The 21,967-nt window shown below is 38.4% G+C and overlaps 1 protein-coding gene across 1 annotated transcript in view; it reads right to left on the reverse strand.

Annotated features, from left to right (window-relative positions):
* NPC1 (NPC intracellular cholesterol transporter 1) overlaps window positions 1-21,967 on the reverse strand; it is a 28,238-nt gene that overhangs the window by 1,794 nt on the left and 4,477 nt on the right. The window contains exons 2-23 of the mRNA XM_086740727.1: window positions 18,947-19,069; window positions 17,625-17,731; window positions 16,883-17,058; window positions 15,815-15,982; window positions 14,920-15,169; window positions 13,006-13,082; window positions 12,010-12,380; window positions 11,395-11,621; window positions 10,735-10,835; window positions 9,653-9,755; window positions 8,505-8,694; window positions 7,904-8,086; window positions 7,064-7,178; window positions 6,097-6,224; window positions 5,867-6,007; window positions 5,196-5,285; window positions 4,892-5,082; window positions 3,979-4,094; window positions 3,314-3,443; window positions 2,727-2,927; window positions 1,654-1,885; window positions 465-578 (exon numbers count right to left, since the gene is read on the reverse strand). Coding sequence (XP_086596853.1) covers window positions 465-578; window positions 1,654-1,885; window positions 2,727-2,927; window positions 3,314-3,443; window positions 3,979-4,094; window positions 4,892-5,082; window positions 5,196-5,285; window positions 5,867-6,007; window positions 6,097-6,224; window positions 7,064-7,178; window positions 7,904-8,086; window positions 8,505-8,694; window positions 9,653-9,755; window positions 10,735-10,835; window positions 11,395-11,621; window positions 12,010-12,380; window positions 13,006-13,082; window positions 14,920-15,169; window positions 15,815-15,982; window positions 16,883-17,058; window positions 17,625-17,731; window positions 18,947-19,069 — 3,534 coding nt within the window. The remainder of the gene's footprint in view (window positions 1-464; window positions 579-1,653; window positions 1,886-2,726; window positions 2,928-3,313; window positions 3,444-3,978; window positions 4,095-4,891; window positions 5,083-5,195; window positions 5,286-5,866; window positions 6,008-6,096; window positions 6,225-7,063; window positions 7,179-7,903; window positions 8,087-8,504; window positions 8,695-9,652; window positions 9,756-10,734; window positions 10,836-11,394; window positions 11,622-12,009; window positions 12,381-13,005; window positions 13,083-14,919; window positions 15,170-15,814; window positions 15,983-16,882; window positions 17,059-17,624; window positions 17,732-18,946; window positions 19,070-21,967) is intronic.

Raw genomic sequence — 21,967 nt, forward strand, 5'->3', positions numbered from 1 at the left:
CCTTACCTAGGCCCAAGTACATGCATCACCAGAACCACCTGTTCCAACCCCCTCCAGGTCACTTTATCTTAGACTAAGGGACACAACAGTACTGTCTAAATACTGAGCCCTGTTTGCATTCATTCCCAAAGCTCCAATTGCATCTTATGTTCACCACCTTTCCTAGTCACCCGTAAGTATATGGAAGAGCAAAACACTTAATGGGACAATTCAAGGTTAATCCAAACTACTCATTCAGCTAAAGCTTTTATCTCTGTTCTCTACTATTAGGTAGTAGTAGCATCAGACTGAAAATTGGAGTCTTGATCACCCCTGTTACTAGTGGAAGTCTGGGCTGACCTTTAAGAGTCAAATATTCCAAAAAGAAAAGGCAAGGCCATTTTTGTGATTTAAGGGTATAAGCATAGTCTGTAAAGTTGTAACTTGGCTACTCATTCCACCCTGCCCATACAGTAGATACTTACTGAACTACCCATGTGAGACAGAGCTTCTTCTGCACGCTCTACTCTACTGCCCTTAGTACTAACAGTGAATGCTCTTGTCACATGACTGCAGAATTCCACAGCAATACCACAACTCTAGACAGTGAAAAGAAACATACATGTAAATACCATTTAGATGAGCACTTTCACAGTAAGGTCTCTACTCAGAACTCTAGACAGGCTAGAAAGGTTTTAGCAGCTGTGATCAGTTCCCAGGGGTTAAAACATCGTTGGAAGTTACAAGCTCAGTATTATGTGCTTTCTAGAGGCTGTTGCAGATACTGGCATTTTACCACCAGTCATTGCTAATAGACAGTCTGACTAAACAGGAATCAGAACGTGAGATCATTTTGGAGGACAAAAGTTTCTTGATGCTGAAGAAAGCTGGCTTCAGTACAGTGCACGCAGCAAACACTGAACACTAAAATCAGTTTGCAGATATTAGTTGCAATAACATTGTTTTAAAACAACACTGAATATATAGGCTGATTTGATATCACAGAAGTGCAGCTGTTTAAATAGCAATTTACAACACTGATTGAACAGTTGGCAAGTCTTAGACTTATCTAGCAGGTAGACTTGCATGAACGTATGGCTAGCTGTAATGTGGAGAAACAGTTTACTCTCTCATAACTGTCTCAGACCTGGCACAAATCTCTAGAAAGCAACTTAAGCCCAAGCTCCAGCACTCAGCTATTAGTCACTAAGTTATGGAGTGTTTCAAGGCACTCTCTGCCTGAGTGGTTTCATCCATTTATGCAGAAATAATACGGGCACTAGCACATCACATATCTACTCTGTAGGAACCTAAACACAGCAGAAGCCTTAACGCTAACCTACGTATGTAACCCACCTTAGGCACAAACAACCTCTGACACGCAGCAGCACCTAGCCTATGTGGTAGCAATACCACTGTTGTTGCAGAACAGAAGAGACCACCACCAGATGCAGTACAGTTTACAATTCAATTGCTTTGTCTTATCAGTATACTAGTTATCAGACAATAGGTTTATTCTACACACCATCTAGATGTATTAAGATAGCTCCGCTACTGTTCAAATGCCTGTCAAAGTTCAGTAGAAAATACTACTCGGTATCATAAGTATATACATAAAAGACACTGAATTGTTTGACTTGGAAACAGAAGCAGAGTGATGTCTTGTTAACTTACCATGACAAGATTTACTAATGAAACTGCATTCAAGCTGATGCCCCAGAGCCACATCACTCCAAACATGTTGATGATTATCATTGCAATAGTTATTGAAACTATAACAGCAGCCCATACTTCAAAACCAAGCAGCACAGTTGTCACCAAAAATATCGATCCCAAGGAGATGCAAAGGTTAAAGATCGCATCATGCACAATTGTCAAGTATTGTTCATAGAAGACATAAAACACACTGTGGAAAGAAGAGAAGTTTAGTTAGCCACCTTGTTATACACTAATATTAGATCAGCTTCCGTGCTAAGGATAAAGTAGTCCCGTCCTTACGGAAGTCATCAATAGGAACTGGCTTCCTAGCATCAGTGGAACATGTACGGAACACCGGCTGCAATACAGCAATCTTCACTAACACTTCAAGTAAAGGTTGTATCTGGAAGTTAAGGCAATTCCCACACTTCAATATAAGCGGCTACAGTAGCTGCCAGAAGGCAGTGCCTCAGATCGACTGTGGTATCTGCAGGAACTACTGCAGAGGGTCTGAACTGATTCACTATGCACTGAGACCATAAGGATAGATAGGATTCTTTGAATCAGAGAAAGAGATTAGAATTTCAGCTGTACAGCTATGAATTCCAGCTCAATATCACTGTGGTACTCTTATACAGAGTCTTTAGTATGTTAATCATGCAAACATTAGACAAGCAGTACTTGACTGCCTTTAAGTTTAAATTACTTAAGTTTGAAGTCAATGCAGTCACATTACAGCTTGCAATGATCCAGGTCAATGTATCCGCTTAAGTTAGAACTATTAAAACCTACTACAAAAGCTAGGAAGTGCCCAAGCTGAAGCCAGAGCCACCTTTGTAGTGAAGGACAGATTTCTTGATTTAAGTTAGTTATCGACCACAGTAAAGAGAAGTTAGTGCTGTGGATGTAAGTTGTGTTCCTGGGGTTTTACTAGAAATTTCAGAGACTCTATATTACCTCAAGACTCAAGTCTAAGATATTATTAACCAGCACCTTTTCTCAGTTCAAGTTGAATATTTGTCACTAAGACAAGAGAGATCTAAACATACCTGTAAGGAAACACTCTGTAGTTCTTCTCTTTGATGCCCATGCTTTCAGTAATGTTATCTGCTATAACCCGAGCTTTCTTCATAGCATCAATGAAGTCAGATGACTTTTTCAGTACAGTATGGTAAGTCATAAAGTAAGTAGCTCCAACATCAGATTTGTTGTTTATAAAGTTGACAGCAGAGTTATATGCAGCATGTCCTCTATATAAACATAGTAACATTTTAGATGTCAATGTCAGTGAGCATCATTCAAATGTATTAGCCTTTATAGCTTATGTTCTTTCTAACAGTTTCCAAAATTGAGAAGAGCTTCAGAGCACAATACATTTCAAGATTGCACAGGATATACTAGAACAGACTGACTATAGAAGTTGTTTCTCTTTGTACAGAGTTCCATTCAGCTGATGATGCATCTGTTTTCTTAGTTTTGTTTCAGAAAATACTATATAGAATATGTGAGATGTCAGTGTTTGTATGACTTAGAAGGACATTAGATATCCAACCTTGCAGACATAAAGAGTCACACTCCCAGAGCAAGTATCTTTGACAACCTGGTCTAAGCAAGATACAAAGAATATGGCTCTTACCCTTTGCCACACTTAGGATTAGGGTTGTCCAATAGGAACATCGGCAAAAATGTCATGAAGTCTTTGCCCTGTGGTCTCTGCTTGCCTTCTTGAGTCAGCGGTCGACAACGAGTGCAGGATGGATCAGTGACTGAAGAAATACAGGAAGAAGGTCAGCTACAGGGTCGAGTATTCTTTGTCATAACACTAGTAACTTCTGACTTGCAATACTACCGGACACAATTCCATAAAAAGCATTTTCACTGATGAAATAGCTGATCAGCCCTGAAATTCTGTATAAAGTCTGTAGTCCTTTATTTTTATTTATTATTACTAAGGCTACCAGTCACTCTATTAGGTGTGCACTACCTGTATTAGTCCAATGAGAACTATACCAAACTGAAGGATCTGAACAAAGATAAAGTACTAAGTTTGTGTGCTCTAATGAAACCAGCAGAAGGATCCAAATTTTTGCATTGGCTGTCTAGGTAGGCTGTCTTCAAGCTGTAGCATTCCAGTAGAATGTTTAAGTTCACTCGAACAGCAGTTCAAACAAATTACAAGGCAACTCAAGAGTTGCTCACAGTAAGAAAAACTATTCACCTGACTCATACCATGATAAAAACGTTTTGCTGTGAAACTTATAAACCAAGCTAATCCCCTAGCAACAAAATGGCTGCTAATACCTGAAGCATTGCAAAACTGTCCAGTGTTATTGTAGACTCTGCAACAGGATGACTGTGGCTTCACCCAGTCAAAGTAGTCATCAATCCAGGATGATGGGGCATAGCCTATCCTCGTGCTAATAAAATAATACAACATATCCATCATCAGTAATTTTATGTTTCAGTCCAGAACACATCCCTTGATCTCTCCAGTGCTGACTTACTCCATGTCAGCTCATTCTGGTCCAAGCTACTTAGCTCTCCATGTAATCCCCTGCTCCAGTACCCCATCCAAGAACCAGTCTTGCTCGAAGCACTGCAGCTAGCAAGCAGCAGGAGTTGCTTCTCTGCATTCAAGCTCCACTGCAAAGCTCAGCTTTTAATCCCCCCTGTTCACTCTATGCCCTATCCTATTCCACACACTGTTGCCTCACTTTTCAGGCAAGTCTCCTCCTTCAGTTTGGCTGAAGTAAAACCACTGAACTACAGTGGAAGAAATCAGGAAGAGACTTTTAGTTGTTAGCTACTAAACTCCAGATATAATTCCTGCTTACCCTTGCAAGGCTAAGCTAGTTCATCCACCCAGTTTTAGAAGCTGAGCATGCAAGTCATTTTCAAGGAAAGCTTAACCATACTGAGGTTTTCATGTGTTTTAGTTCCTACCATTCCCAGATTCCCTGAAGAATCAAGCCCCTTTTCCAAACCCAAGGACATCAATATATCCCACCAGTCCAGACAGGTTTCATCCTCATTATAGCAGACTGCCACAGCTTCTTTCCTTCCTCTCCCCTCCCCTCCTAAAACCACAATATAAAGCAAGTACAATAGTGTCAGTTGTACAATCAACAGCCGAGCCTGAACTAAATTAAAAGGACACACTGGTCAGCTACATCTCTTCTGTGTGACTATGCAGAGAAAAGCATGAAAGACTTACTAGCTACCAATTTCCGCAGCATTGAAGACTTGCTGGACAAGTGAATCATTATTACATCCTGTTCCACCACACACCATGTTCTGCCCTTCCAAAGAGGTGTAGTTGTGCCCTTCTTCCAGGACAAAATAGACAGGAGGCCCTGCATGGAAGTATTTGCTGAGCTGGCTGAAGTAATCCATTACATAGGAGTCCTTAAAGGGAAAGTTTTGAGTTACTATTACATAACGTTGAGGTAGCAGAACAAGATATCAAGGTTTCAATTCAGCCACAAATTGCTGAAGAGTGATATGATCTTAAGACTTACATCTGGCATTGAGAGAGACTGATCCAGTCCAATCTCTACATTGTGCATAACTGCTGTACTGAATGACAGAACACCCACAAACACTGCTATCTGCAAAAAAAAGCAAATTCATGGACGTGAGAACTGTATAGAAACAATTAGCAATAGAAGTAATTTACTATGTTAATAACAGTCATGCAAAACACACTGTAAATATGCTACCCAGGCTTAGTACAACAGTGGCAGTAAAACCTAGCTACTCAGAGTTCCCTTTGGAGCAGTAAGGGAAAATTTATACTTGGAAGACAGCAGCGAAAGATATACCAAATATCTTCCGAAAATAAGCACAATAACCTCAAACTGAATCATGGATTCAGCAACACCACTCTAGATTAATGCAGTGTAGGAGCCAACACGTGCTCACTTTTGAGATACGCCTAAAGTGATTTGACTGTCAGTAACACAGCTCTTAAATCTGGACCTTGGACAATCCAAGGTCAAGCCTCTTGTTTACTAGAAATACTCTTGCAGTTATAAAAGCTTATTCCAATTCCATACTAATGCTGAAAACAGAAATCCTAAAAGCTTCATCCGTTTCATTGTGTTGGAAGATTTTTCTTCAGTATGAGACCTTCAGGCTCACCAGACTTAGTCATTTAGATGTCTGCTTACTGTAAACAGAGTATACGTACTATTATTGGTCTCATCCAATCCTTAAGCAGGTATGGAGAATATAGATTCTTAAAGAACAAAAATAAGATGCTTTCAGAACGTTGGACTCCACTCATTTCTTCATTGCTTTTGATGCAACACAGAATATCCAGTCTATTCCTCTGCAAATGGATTAAATGCCAGATTTAGTACAGTTCTGCACAAGATGCCATCTGTATTACACTGTAATTACAGATGCATTTATACTCACCTCTTGACGCTTAATATCCAAGCCCAGGAGACTTACAAAGCAAGTGACTTGAAGAATAAAGTCTATGAGCACAGCCATTCCAGCAAAAAGGGAAAACGTGCGAACTGCTGGCATCGTAGACAGTGTCCCTGAAGGAAGTGACCCAGTTTGTTAAACAAGCAAGTTCCCTTCTCTTAGAAATGCATGAGTTTTTTTAAGACAGATATCCAATTTAAAAGTTAGTAGCACAAAGAGTCTCTCTTCAGAGCAAAGAAACAGCTGTTATAAGCCTGGCTATGACTGCTGTCTTTGAGCCGCTTGACAACATTAAGGCATGCAGCAAACACTGAACACTTCACAAAAAAGTGACTGGCTTTAAGACATTTCTCAATTCCAAAGTTACCAGTCTTATATGGGCTGCATAAGGCAGCAGTTAAGGAGTGCTGTCAAGCAAGATTTTGCTTCAATATTAAGCCACTCAATGCAAGTTGAACCAATGGTAAATTACACTCCAAGTAAACAAGTTCATTATGAAAGGCGGCCAATTTATACTTGAAGGGTAACAACATAAGATATGCCTCTAACACATACTGTAAGTGTGAACATCAAACATCATCTGTCACACGGGCATTTCTCCAAGCAGTAGCAAGATGACTAGATGTAGGAGCTAGTATACCCTGATATTTGATATAGTACTAAGGTCAAATTTAGACTTGTCAGTCACTACAGATCAGTAAAAAGCTCCAGCCTTTCAAGCTCAAGAGCATGACAGATTCAGAATTATATCTTTTTAAATGTGCCAGTCTCTTGAAGTACTACAATGCCTAACCTCCGCAGAGGTAAAGTTAAACTTGATTATACCAATAAACATCTAAGCTAAGTTTCCTCTACAAATTCATGCTTTGTTTTTATATTTTAGTTTCGCATTTGTTCCTGCAACATGCAGATATGATAAAGCCCTTATCTTCTAATATTAAAGAAGTCTTACCAAGAAAGAATGCCACAGTCTCCGAAAAAGATGAGAGAAACATACTGGGTGCCACATCTCCCAAGACTCTGCCAATCTGTTTATCCAGAGTTTCACCCTGAAGGCACTCATCTCTCTGTTTTAAGGCAACAATTTATTATAATTAGGAATCATGCAGTTTAGAAAATGCTTTCATACAGCTTAAAAAATGCCACAACTTTCAAATATCCAACACTATATTTTATTATTTTCAATGCATTAATATGAACTACATTAAAAAAGCATAGATTCTCTAATACAAAAGCAGTATGAACATACCCTGTTGCCTTGCTTCAAAATTTAACTTAAAATACAGTACTAAGTTCAGTACTTCAGCAAAAACCACACACTTGCCAGGGCAGTGCTAGTTCCAGGGGGTTACTGAGTCTATCAAATCAGAGAGCCTATTACCCACTAAGACTTAATGTCAGAAGTCTCTGGTCTGAAGCATGTAGTTTAGTCTATGACTACTGCTCACAATATACAAAAATTACAAGTGATTAAAATAGTAGTCAAGTTTCTCAACTGTCAGAGAAGGATGTTAAAGATACTATTCATTTGTACATCATTAGTATGTGGACCAGACACTATGTTAAGTGAGCTTGATATTAATCAGCAGTAAGAAAAAGCAGATTTCTTTTTTTGGACAGGGAAATGTACATATAATCTTGGCTCTCTTCAAGACCACTAGATATCCTGTGAGAGTCCAGAGCTGCTCAGACTGGGCTGAGCACTGGAATACAGAAAACTTTCTGCTCCAAGTTAACAGCCTTCAAAAGATAACAGGCACATTTAGAAGAGTCTGAATGAAAGAATACGTACCTGAAGTGTTTGGACTATAATGAAAATGTTGTCCACCCCAATAGCCAGCACCAAGAAGGGAATTACTTCTATTACAATCAGTGTCAGTGGGATTCCAAAGTAGCTGAAAATGCCTATAGAACATGCCACCGAGCTCAGTACAATCAGGATGCCTGCAATGCCCAGGGAGATCTTTGAATCCACCTAAAAAAGTTGTAATGAGCGTCAACCAAACCAGCATTAGACAGGAAAGATTATAGTAAAGGTAAAAAGCATTCTTACATTTAGTATAGTTAGTAGAAAGCTTACTTTTCTGGCTCTTTTGAAGATCCAAGTATTTAAAAAAAATCCTTAAGACTACAAGCCTTAAAGCTGAAGTTAACTGCACATCTGAAGTGAAAATAGACTTAGTTGAGGCTATGAAGCATAGAAATTATCAAGTACGACAAGGACAATGCTCCCCCTAGCTCATGCCCAAGGAGGACTCAATGCTTTAAGACAAGATTGAATTTTGCAATCTGCAAAAATAGTTCAGTCACTTAAAGCTAAGGGGGGGGGGGGGGGGGGGGGAATCAGCAAGTGGTAGCTTCAGTGTTTATCACAATGAGAACTATACACATACCAGCAGTCTTCTACAGCTTTGGATATGTCCCAAAGCTATGGAGATGTACACAAACATTACAATATAGCTTATCAACACAGTGCCAATATCACTGTTGCTTTCACGGTTGATTTCATCTTCAATACTCCGTTCCGCAGAAAATGATATAGTTAAGTTTGGATTATCATAGTTCTTCAAAAAATTAATAAACCTAAAAGAAGACGAGGAAAAAAAAAGCTAGTCATGCTTTAAAGGATAAAACATCTTGTATTAGGAGTACTTGGAAGTCAGCTGAAGGCAAATTTACATCATCTCTGCAGTACAAGAGTGCACTGTGGCCAGACTGTACTTTGAGGGACGTTCCTTATTTTTAAAGGGAGGTGCTGACTACACATCCCTAGAACTCTACTCCAAGCACTAGAGATATACTGTGCTGAAACACCTCTCATGTTCTCTCCAGAGTGTGAGGACAATGAGATATCTTGCACAAGCATAAACTATTTCAAAGCATAAATGCAGTTTTCCTCAAAGCTGGACCTAGAAGTACACACATGAAATACAACTGCAGCTTGCTTACACTACTTCAACAATTTATTAGCCCTTATTTCAGTTCCCATAACTGAAGGTAGGTGCTTGTGACACAGGTGGGCAATAGTTATACTTGTACTTAGTCTCAAACTTTCTAGTACAGTAGTTTTTATCTGAGCTATTAGCCAGAGCAGTTGGCCCACGTAAGTCAACATCACATCTTCAAGATGGTGAAGGAGATGAAAGTTTTAGGTCCTCATTTGAAAGACTTCTGTAAAAATTACAGTTTAAGAATTACAGGATAATGCTGGCTCTTTCCACTGATAGTAATGGTCCAGTAGATTGGGGAGTGTACCTATGTAAGTACAGCCAAAGTGAAATATATAAAATCCTTTCTAAAGTTACTTACCAACAAGCACTACTGGACTAGATGGTCACTAGCAAGACCAGAACCAATGTCCTCAAAGCAAATGAAATATGCCATATAAGATTCACTTTATGACCGGTATACTCTGGTCTGTCTTTAACAGGTTTTGCTGCTTCTCAAAGCATCCCTGTAGTTATACTGAGAAACTGTCAATTTATCAATTAAAGGTTGCTCTAAGTAATTATGCCTTTCAGAATAGAGGAAGCCTACTTACTCTTTTTCCCATGCCAAGACTTTCATTAGCTTTCTTGAGTCATTGTAGTAGTTGTTGACAGGAAAAGTAATAACAAGAGCTGTAGCATTATTATAGTTATCATCTATAGAACAGGAAAAAGATTGCCAGGAATTACAAAATGGAGTTTAGATTCCAGTATAGGCAGGTACAATTAAGTTCAAAACTAGTATTGTCCAAAGCAATCCCGCTCCCACAATTCCATTAAATGCAATCTGTTTAACAACATCAAGTCCTCAAAAACACTACCGAAACAAAGAATAGACATTACAGAAAGAATGATGGAAGTTGATAAGCACTCCAGATCGTATTTGAAAGTAATCATTCATTACTTAGCATGTTCATGGCACTCCAATATTAAGCTGTTGCATGGTTAGACAAAGGGCTACTATATAACCAGTGCTTCTGACTTTCCACCTAGTGAGATAACAGGATGTGGTTTCTGAAACATGGTGCTTCTTGCATACTTAGGTTTTACCCAAAGCAAGTACAAAAACCTACAGTTAAATCAAGTGCTTGCCTTCAAACACTGTTTTAGTATATTTGCACTTGATATACCTATCAGATTATGTTTAATTGGATACATTGGTTCAACAACATTCTGGCTTCAGAATAATTATGAGAGCGTTTCCTTTGTGAACATCTTAATCTATTCTTAACTGCTTTGTCAGATCAGTGACAGACCTTTTTTCTACTCAAAAGAAAAATATATGCATATCCCAGCATGTCAACTTGACATACCTACTTATCTTTATCTAGTCTCCAAAACCTAAAGATCCTTCAGCAGGCCCAAAGTAGACTGAACACTTGCATACCTGACAACAAGACAAGTATGTTCCAGTAACAGACTACTCTAGAAGCGCCAAATGCAAGCAGTCTGCCTTCAATCTCAACACTGATCTACAGAAAAGTTATTTAAAATATCCTTACTAAAAGTTTAACAAAACTCCAGTTTCTCTGGAATGCATTTAAACACGTCCTGAATGAGAATGTACCTTTAGTGCCAAAGGCAGCACACAAGTATGTACTTTCAAGACAAACTGCAACACCGTTTTGTCACCTACCATCATACCCTCCCAACACCAGCCATGGAAATACAGGTCCACCAAATGTTCCTAAGCAGGGATCATGAAGCAAGCTTGTGTCATTCAGTGATCCTGGAGCCCTAAAGAGATCACCAGCAATAATTGTTAGCTTCTGCTTGACAACTACGGCACAGCACTACAGGAACAAAAAAGTAAAAAGCTGTTGTGTTTTAACTGACTATGATGAGAGAAGTGAGATATGACCGCTAGTGATACATTGCCCTTGTGCTACGTTTGCTTTGAATTTAAATAAGAGTTTCAAATGAGTCTTCCTTGTAGCTTCTAAGACAAGGAGTGGCTTCTACCCAACTGAACTATGAACTGAAGTGAAAGCTTAGGAACTCTTCTGTATCAGAATTCTTTTTCCCAGAAGTGTTTGAAACATATTTAAAGTAGAACAGCCAGTGTCTGCACCAAACCAAGCTTATCCTGAAACCTTATTAAAATGCAACTCCTGCTGAAGTACCAAGACAAACAAACAGAAGCGGTCTATATCAATCTGCAGCTCCACATAGTACTGAGTTTAAAAAGGGGTAGGAATAGGTTCAAGGAGGCAGTGGAAACTAGCTAGTTTTGTTTGCCAGCAAGACAAAGACGAGTTGGTCTACAGTTAGAAAAACATGTGATCATACTGCTTACCGAACACAGTATAGGAAGTGAGTGTGGTAGTCTGCATAGACAAAGAACTCGTCCCCAATAGCGTGATCTAGTACAGAATGACTGTTCTGAAAGTAGTTGAGTACACTCAGTATAGTGCAGTTGTTGTTGTAGGGAGCAAGAGGAGCCAGGCAAATGTCTTTCAGCATTACAGTCTCATTGTCAAAAGAAGCAGTTATGTTGACAATAGCATCCTGCAAATCCAGCACCTTAAAAAAAAAACAAAAACAGAAACCAGTGTTTAAGAGCAGCACAAGAAAGCATTTCCCTTGCAAGACAGAACTTCAGTGCATGCTATATTCCCGTAAGTTTCCAAAAGCAGTGGCACGCATCAACAGAAGCACACGACTAAACCTTATGATTTTTGTGTTCACACTAAGAATACTTACTGGGACTTAACTTGCAAGTCTACCTCTAACAGAAGAGGTTGGAAGATAAGGTTTTCAGTTAAAAGCTTTCATAGTAAGACTAAGATTTTTAATATTACTATCTAGTGATTGTTTTGATGGACACATGGCATTACAGATGGAAGCCAAACACATATGGTTATACTTGTTAGGTATGTTTAGGTCTTTGCTCTTGAGAAGTCCCAATTACCTGATGGAGAATATCTTTGGTAAGCGGAGGCCCAAAAGGTACATCTGTTCCCGATGGATAAGGTGAATACGTGTCTGGATGGCTGTTTGGTGCTTGAATAATAAGTTGTTCAGTACGAAAGAAAGGCCCAAAGTGTGTGTCAAAGTACTCCTTCTCCTTGCGAGCTTGGCTGCTTGGGGCTGACCAGAGATCTACAGGGTTTGTAGTTGCTTTAACATATACAAGGCCTGAGCAACACATTGCTATGAAGACCACAGAGAAGAGGATAACAGGACGTGGATTTCTGACACAGAAAGCCCCCCAAGATGTGAATGTCATCCTTAGGCCATTTTCAAACCTTTCACCGAGCCTTTCACCACAGGTAGTTTTCCCTGTAAGAGCAGGAAGTAAACAGTAAATATCTGAGATTCAGTTAGGCAGCATTTTCTTGAAGTCCACTAGGAAAGACAAAATTTTATTCTAGCTCTGTCTGTAGTAAGCACCAGAAGCTATGTCTACACTGACAGTCAGACCCAGGGACCAATCCTCGACTGAGATGAAGGGGACAGAAACCAGCTTGTATGTAACACTGCCCCTTCTAATGCAAAATTGTCTTTGACAGGAGTAGGCACAGCAAAAAAAAGCAGGAAGTAGTTAAAATATGCATAAGCATTAAAATGAGCTACCTCAGCTGCTACACAATTAAACTACAGTTCTTTCATGGCATGCTTTGAATGGATACATGGATGGGTCAGAACATGATCAAATTGATTCTAGCATCATGTTGCCCCCTTCATCCCCAGCTGCAAACATTTAACATAGCAACTAGGGCTTTCAGCATTCAGCAAAACAGGGTTAAGTACTACTCAAACAGATACTGGCCAAAAGTCTGAAATAAAGCTCTATAATAATGGATTATATGGCCTAACAAAGGTAAAATTCCAGACCCCATCCACAGGAAGGGGCTGCACTTAAGCTGAGTTTCTAATAAATCTACTACTCTTATCCAAGACGTACCATTGTCACGATGGGAATTCACAGAAAATGTTACATTGCTGTCAATTGGCGTGTATTCTGAGACGAAGTGCCGCCTCCTGCAAGACAAAAAGCTATGTTACCCTGCTCCCCCAAAAAGGTATATTTTGGTGTTTGTACAGTAAGAGTAGAGTCCAATGCTAGTAGTAAATTTGATATTTGACTCCTCCAGAATCTATAGGCACCATGTTCTCCCTACACCCATCCTTTTAAAAACAGCAATCTCCAGCTTTATGATCCTTTGGAAAAAACTTAGTCATGTCAGCTGTTGTCGTAAACTTATCCAGCTTGGATCAAGCATACCTTCTTTATGCATATTTAAAATATCAGTAGCATTAACAGCACAGAGAATCTCTTCAAGTTGATCATAACTTCGAATGATAATATTTTCAAGAGATTTCTATGTTAGAAATATTTGACTTAGTCTAACTGCTTAAGTTACACCTACTTGGCCTGTAGAAATTGAGAAATTAGTAAAGTACCTTCTTCCTGTCCTGAAGACAGGCAAGTTATAGCACAGAACACTTCAAATAAACCTGTATTGCTTATACTCATTCCTGAACACAAAGCAGGAGATAAGTTAATAGCCTCCTCATGGTAATCTAATCATACCTCCAATTATGGCAAGATGTTTCAGGCTATGAACCAGACATCTTACACACCCTCACCATTTCATGTAGTTTATGATGCATGTTGCCCAGTAAGATAAGGCTGCTGAGCATGTCATAAGTTTGTTGTACCCACTATCCTTTTCCACACAAATTTAGTTCTTATTATACAGCAGTTTCAGATTCCTGGCCGTAGCCAAACAATATTAAAGTTGGACTGAAAGGTACCACTATACATAAGGATATCAGACAGTGGAAGCCTCTGGAAAGTGCTATAAGAAATACTGATGAAGTTTCCACTGCTCTGGATCGCTAGTACACCCACATCAAAGCATTTATAGCTAGTTACTTGTGCACTTTACTAGCAAGTATCACATAGCACAGAGAAGCCGGCTTGCTGCCCCTTACGTTACAAAATGCTATAATTACTGGAAGATCAGCTTTTGTTTAGGTTTTTTTTTTCCAAAACAGTATACTAAGGAAAAGTATTCCTGATTTAATTTGCAATAGTGCAGTGATTGTTGTCTTAAAAGTATTAGTCTGCAGGAAAACTATGTTATGATTGCATGTGGCTGCCAATACTAGATCTTGCTCTCTCCCACTGATATCAATTGAGTTCCTACAATCCCATTATCTTTAAGTCAAACTTTTAGCAATTCTTTTCCCCCTCAGCCACATCTCCTGACAAAGTATGGTGTGTCAAACGCTTTATTGCACATGTAACAACAGCCAGAAGTAATGGGGGCTTTAATGAAACACTGCATGTGGTAAACAGGCCTCTCCATCACTGGAATTTTCCAGCTCATTCCAGTTACAACTTCAGTAACAAGTTATTTGAGGAAGATAACAGGACTGCATTTTTACTTAGTCATATAAGTTTTCCAAGATATTAGTTTATTAGTGTACTGACCTAGTCTTAAGCACTGTAAAACCCCACAGCTTCTAGAGAAGTTTGACATTTGAGTATGAAGGCAGGTCACCGCTCCTGCGTTTCCCCAGATTTTTGCATACTCTCAAGTTCTTGTTTATGAAAATTGTAGATTTGTGCATTTGATCCTGTAGCTAGGGATGCTATGAGTTGCACATCAACTAAAATTGACTTCTGCACTCACTTTCTACCACATGGTTTTAGGTGTTAGAACTCTCTCTGTAAGTATAAGCGTCTGCCACAGAACATGACTTTTGACTAGGCGAAGTAGAGACATAAGTAAGTATTCTGTCCTGGGCAAACGAAGTTTTCAGGAAAAAGGCAAGTGACTTTCAGAGCTGAGTATTTTGAATGCTTTACCTGTAACACCAGACTCCAAAAACTAGTGCAAAAAATATGAGCAGAAATCCCATGTAGGAGATCCACATGATGACATACACAGCATCCAAACCAAACAAAAGCCAAGGAGCGGGTGGCAGAGGGGGTTGAGGTTTTGGACCACAAACAATTGCACAGTCCTGACAGCTGCATGGTCCTGCCGAATCATCCACAGACTCATTACAGCCTTTGGTAGCATTGTTCATAGGATTCATTCCGTGGACAGAAACATCTATGACAGATCACAAGTTGCAGAGCCAGTTTACTACCAGGTAAAAATGTAGACCTTCACAACACAAGCTTCCCAGTTAAATGAGTTAACCCTTTATATGAAAGCCCCTAGCCTCTATACACAGATTAGCTTTTCTTGGTCTTACAGATGAGGAAGTCACTCACTACCTTTTCCATAGCAGATACTGACTACTTACAGTTGTCTACTAACTAAATTACTAGTCACGTTTTAGAACACTGCAGTCTGTAAAATTAATAGCCACATATGTCTGTCATCCCAGTAATGATTTGTCACCCCCCTCATCTGTTCAGATTGTGAAATGTGTAACTATTTCCTTACAAATAAATCCAGAAGGATCAGGGTGCTGTCCTAGTTTCCCCAAGGAATATAAGCTATCCAGTTGCCTAAGCTCAGTCCACCCCTTTTAATGAGTATGAGAGATCTATACAGAAAGAAGCTGCATACGAAGCAAGTGCAAAGTATGGGTTCCAAGAAGAAATCAAAAAAAGATAATCAGTTTATCTTACATTGCTTTGGAAGCCTCTGACTGCAGACTGCATTCATTGCTGGGCAGCTGTTTAGCAAACCAGTATACTTGCTAAAACACAGAGTCTGACAGAAGGCAAAGGCTATCCAGTTTCTTACCTGAAAAGATTGGAATAATGCTGAAAGGAGTTTGTCCATTGTCTTTACTAAACATGTACTCAATCCAGTTGGTCGCATTGCAGTCCTTGGCATCCTTCCCACACAACAGCCCCAGAGCTTTAACATTACTTGATGGAGCCTCCACATCCTTGCAGGCATTATACATTGCTAGGAAGAGTGCATGAAGGCAGTAGAGTCATTAAACCAATGTTATTATCTGAGTGAGCATTCCAAGTACTTCCAAATATTAAAGACTCACCAACTTCTAAGAATATGCTTATAACTTTTAAGAAGAAACACCTTAAGATAGTGAAATGACTCTTATTTACATTATTCAAGGTTGCCATGCTTTGTTACAGCAATGTTACTCTGACTAGACCACCTCAATCTGCATTATGCTAGAATCTACTTTGTTGTTTGAGAGGGAGCAGTACTTAATATAAAGTCCCTTTCATGGAAAGTTATGACAAATATTTAAGGTACTTTTGACCTGTAGGCCATATATTACTTTCAAATGTCCTGTAACTTGATTAAAGGTTACTGCACAAAATGTACAAAGACTGAATTAATGCTTCAACTTTGCTACAAAACCAAAATACAAACCAAATTTGCTTGTTCTTAGAAAAAAAAAAAACTCTGGATTTGACAACGGACTAGAAGAGTCCATTTTAAAAGAAGTGAGTGCCTCTTAGAGAACCATTGTAGTGCACTGTGTACAAACTTTACTATTATACTTGCAAGACAGTTTCAATATCAGGTAGGCTTTGGACATCCAGTATTTGGCATCAACTTTTTTTTTCCTGAAGTTAGTCATCAGGATTATCAGCTATTAGCCATTTGTATAGATGTCCAGTCTCAGATGAATCTTCAAAAAACACTTATTAACAGTGTCAGTGTAATGTCTCCTACCCAGGCAACAGAAGTTAGTGTTCCAGCAGTTTCAAGGGGGATCTACTGGCACCTATTTGATGCCTCAGACTTCAAGATGACAGTCAAAGAGATGTTCTCCCCTTCCAGTTTGTGTTACCTTGACAAAAGCCTAGGTAAATTAACACACTGTTTACTCACCATTTGCAAAGCGTTCTCCAATAAAGTACTGCAGCTCTGTAATGCTACTTTTATTCTCTTTTAAAATTGGATCATAATAAGGGATGGTGCTTGTAACATTCAAAAAGTCAGACTGATTTGGACTGCAGGTCAGTTCACAGAAGAGGTTTATCAAGTTGTAAAAACATGATGGACATCTGGTAGGAAAGTCAATGAAAAGCAATCAGATTAAGAGGTGAAGACACAAACGACATCTGGTTTGACCTACACAGCAACCATAAACATTCTGCTCAGAGTGACAGAACAAAATATTTAAGTTTTAAAAGTTTTTAATTAGCAATACAAAATTAGTTGGTGCTTAAAATGTCTTAGTACTCATCAGTAGCATCAACATCATTCACTAGCAAAATTGCCTACCTCAAATAGCAGATATAAGCAGAATTTGACTAGAATTTAAAGGAAAAGCTAACTGCTGCTAGCAGGAAGACTTCTGTTAAAACAAGACTGAACCGTAGTTTATGTCACCCTCTTCTGAAGGCTTCATCACAAATACAGTAGACAAACTAAGGTAACATTTGTTCTACCAACTAACTCAATTCTGACTGCAAGTAGTCATTTCATTAAATTAAAGCCTCCTGATATGGATAAGGAAATCTCTCCAAGAGCTTGCTCCAATAACCCTTTAAATGAAATTACCACCTTTTCTACAGTCTACTTTAATAGAGTTATAAAGCTTTAGTTGCTTTGCTATTCATTACCATACCTGGAGAGAAACTGCAGAGGCAGTTGTAAGTTGCTTTTCAAAGTCTGAAGCTGATGAACATCACAGCAAGTGCTAACGTTGCCAAAGAATAAACCTGGACAGAGTTCCTTAAATAAAAACAGTATTGAGATCAGGGGGGAAGGAAAGGAAAAAAAAATGTTTAAGGTTTCAGAACTCATTATGGTTATGGGTTCTGTTTCAGTATATTTCAGAAGACAGCAGCTGTTGCTGTGGGAGATACACAGGAAAAAAAAATAAATCCGTACAGCCAATGAGATTCTTTAGAGAATAATGAGAAGAGTCACTTCTTTTATTCAAAGCATCACTTCCTTCTAAAAAGCTCCTTCAGATGATCTTTAGTCACCAGAGTCATATATAGAATGATAACAGTATTTGAGAATCTATTAGTAAGAGGACAACACATGTTTATCCAAGTTAGCTTATCCTCTAGTATAGCTTCCTGATAGTATCAAATTCTAAAGTCTCAGAAGGCAAGCCACTAACCACAAAAATCATTGATTACCTGGAAGAGCTATTTCATGTTCAGTTTACAGAAGAGACAAATGCATTAATACATGTATAAGTGACAGTAACATACAAGAACTATACATTAAGTCTTCAGAATGTACAAAAAAAGTACCAAAAAATGCACAACAGTACAAAACAGTAGTTAGCTCACCTACATATTTATGACTCTTCTGCCACCAGCCAATCCATTACTTAACTCTTTAGCTATTTCAAACTTCAAAGCTTTGAACTACCATCTGCCAAAAGGCAAGTCTGGCAATATCATCCTATACTGTACATCAAATCCACAAACTATTTTTACTTTGGTTTTGTTCACTTTGACACCTAAAGCCCAGATAAGAAAATATAGTCTCACACTGGGCACAGCTAAGGAGACTGAACTTTGTCCAAGTTTGCTCCATTTGAATAAGTGTCTGTTACTACCTTCCTGTTCTGCAGAACATATTGTAGCTTGCAAGAATTCTAAAAAAATCCAGTCTGACTCAAGTGTGCTCAAACTAGTGAGGAAAATATTCAGGAAAGTTAAGTAATCCTATATTTAAGGTTAGGTTTGTGAAAGCTTGTAATCACGTGTTGAAAACTTCTCATATCTCTGAGCAGAAACTGAGGTATGTTACCTTCACACAGTTAGGGCTATGAGCTATACATGAGAAAACAGAGGTAACCTGTTCACTTTCTCATCAGATTAGGATGAGAAAGCTAAAGATCATAATGCAGATCCAACAGAACCCAATACAGAACTCTGAATTGTAGGAGGGTTATTTTTCAGCAGCGTATCTCCAAAAGCAGCTCACCTGCATTAAGTCAAAGCCATCCTCTGGTAGTGCTATTGGTGGTCCATCATATGCACAGTTGTATCTCTTGTCTCCAGAAGCAACTCCACATTCCCCATACCAGACACACAACTGTGAAAGTACCTAATCAACAAAAGATCACTGATTAACTGCAAGGAATAGTTGCCAAATTCCTCAGATATTGTACAATGTGTTACCGTTCCAAAATTAACATACAATCCAGATTAAATAGCTTTCTGATAATTTAAACATTAGCATATACTACAGAAAACATCCATTAACAAAGCATGTGTTTGACACTGGTGCACGTCAGCTCAGCTCCCCATCCTTCCTTGCCCAGTCTAGAAACAGGAAGTGCACTGTCTGTATTTAAGACCAAGTATATGAGTTACTTAAGAAAAATCTAAATCGATACTTGGAAAGCATCTCCAAATACAAGGTGATGTAGAAAATAATTTGTTCATGCAAGACAATGCATACGAGTAGTGGGTTAGAAACTTAGTTTCAAGCACGTGAGTCAGTGTGCATGGAGAGAAGTATACTGGTTACAAGCGGTATTTCAGTTCTTCCTGCCACCTTCTAAACCTTCTTGCAAACTCACTTACAGTGACAGATTGAGGAAGTAGCAGCATAAATTCTGAAACAGAAGTTCACAGCTCTGCAGTCACTATAGAATGCTGTGTATTGTCAGAATGTCAAAGGACACTCTCCATCACCACTTTCAAACATAAGCATGCAAGATTTAAATTAGTTTACAGTGCTAAGAAAAAACTTCACATTTTATTTTAAAGATGTTTGGACTTAAGGGACTACTGAGAAATTCTGAATTTGGTTCTTTATTTTGCACATAAAATAAAGGAAATTAAAAATGGACGATGGCACCTTGCAAGCCTTGTATTTTTATTCAGTGGTACTGACACTGAGATATCTGAAATGCTAAACCAAAATATTTATTCTGAAAAATAAAACATTTCATGCAATAACAAGTTATTTACAGAAAAAGCTTTAAGATAGCTCCAAGGTTTTCCTATGCACCTGGGCTACAAGCAGAAAGCAGACTGCACAAACATTTACTACACTTCTCCCAGCTCTGATCAGAAGTTCGCATGGTACAGTTCAAGAGATAACTGACCTATTTTTATCTCCTGAACAACCTTGACCTAGCATTTGTAGAAACACCATATGCTTACACTGCAAGGACAGACTGCTGCGCTTTGTGCTTGACCATGAACAATATTGTTTACTGACCAGAGAGGCCCCTGAAAGGCTGTATTTGTAATACCGAAAAGCTATCTAGAGTTACAATGCCTCCAAAATACCCATTTTTGTGCTGAAAAACACCAACAGTTCTTCAAAGAGTACATCAGTAACCGTTTTTTTTTTTTTTTTTTGGTTGGTTGGTTTTTTAAGTCAGGGACAATAACCATCACCAAATTACCTGACCTTGCTAGAACTGTTTTCCCTTTAACTTAACATAGGCAACATGGTCCAATTCAAAGATGCTCCCTATAAGCCAGGTCCAAAAGTCAGTTTAAGTACCAGTCATCCAGATCACCGTTTCATTTGTCTACACTAGCATTTCCTCTAGCTAAACCTGTAACCAGCTGCCAAGTATCACCATATTCTTACATATAAGTTGGAAAGCAACCCTTAAGACTGCACTTGTAAAAACCGAATGATTAACAGCAGCATAAGCCAAAAAGTTAAATCCCTGCAACTTTGAGACTATTTACAGAAATGACATTGTAAATTTCTTCATGCATCAAATTAAGGACTCAACACTTCTCTGGTGCAAATTTAGAAGTCCTCTGCTTCCTCACACTTATACAACCCAGTTTTAATAGCAAACAATCTACTAGTGGGGAAAGAAGATGGTTTAGTGTTTGTATGTACCAGTGTCAGAAGTGAATTAATCATCTCTTCAAGAGGAAGCACAGATTCATTGCTATTCTTGCAAAACAGCAAAGAATTTTGAGCTGTTTACTGCTGCCCGTGAGAACAGAATTAGGTATTTCTTCAATATCAGGCTGGCTTCAATGTTTAGTCTAGAATGGTTTGTAATCATACTTGTTATGAACACTTTCTAAAAAACACACTTTCTGTGCTTCATTAAGTCCTGTTATCTAACACTTCTTATTTTTTAAAACCTACAAAATTATCAACCTACTCTTTTCAGAAAGACTTACCACACTTTCCAACCTGGAAGAAGCAAAAACTCATAACGCAGTTAAAAAAAAATAAAATAAAATCAGGGCACTTTTTATATAGAAAAACTTAAAGTAAACTTCACCTACCACATAAGCTGACTGATAGTTCTACTGTTTCAAAAATGTTATCTGTATTTCAAGGCAACACTTCCTTGGTTAGAACTACACAGATACAAAATAAAATACAAGCTGTATTATGTCTATAAATTTACCTACAAGGCTTTTCATCATTGTTTTCAGGATAGAACATAAAGCAACTTACTTGCACATGACACTTGGTCATGCACTAAAAAATATTCAGCTAAATACATACGGAATTAAGTCAAGATGAGGTGTTTCAGCCTAGTGCTAGTTTAAATTTGTAATCTGAATAAAGAATTTAGAACCATATTACTGAAGTTCTACATCGATAAAACCTACAATAGAAAAATCAACATGTTTATCACTCAAACTTTCAGCCTGTTTAGAAAAGCTGAACAAATCAGTTACTTTTAACTACTGGAATAATGCTTTGACCTAGAAGTGCAAGTTTCAATACTTTATTTCAGTATTAACACCAATAATTCAATTTCAAAGACAATCTAAGATTAGATATTTATGCCATGACCTAGCAGGATCTCACTAACAAAAGTCTGAATTTGTTCCCTGAACCAGTAAGCTTGATTTACAGTGGTTGAAACAAGTCAATAGCCTAAAAAACACCAAACGATTCAAAGTAGCAGCCTAAAGTCACCAACATAGCTCTCAGACATTAACAAATCAATAGCATGCTCATCACTGAGTCAGCCACAAAATATGGGAGAGGGCTTGGTTT

Source organism: Chlamydotis macqueenii, chromosome 2 (genome assembly GCF_036417535.1).
Source record: "Chlamydotis macqueenii isolate bChlMac1 chromosome 2, bChlMac1.mat, whole genome shotgun sequence".
NCBI lineage: Eukaryota > Metazoa > Chordata > Aves > Otidiformes > Otididae > Chlamydotis > Chlamydotis macqueenii.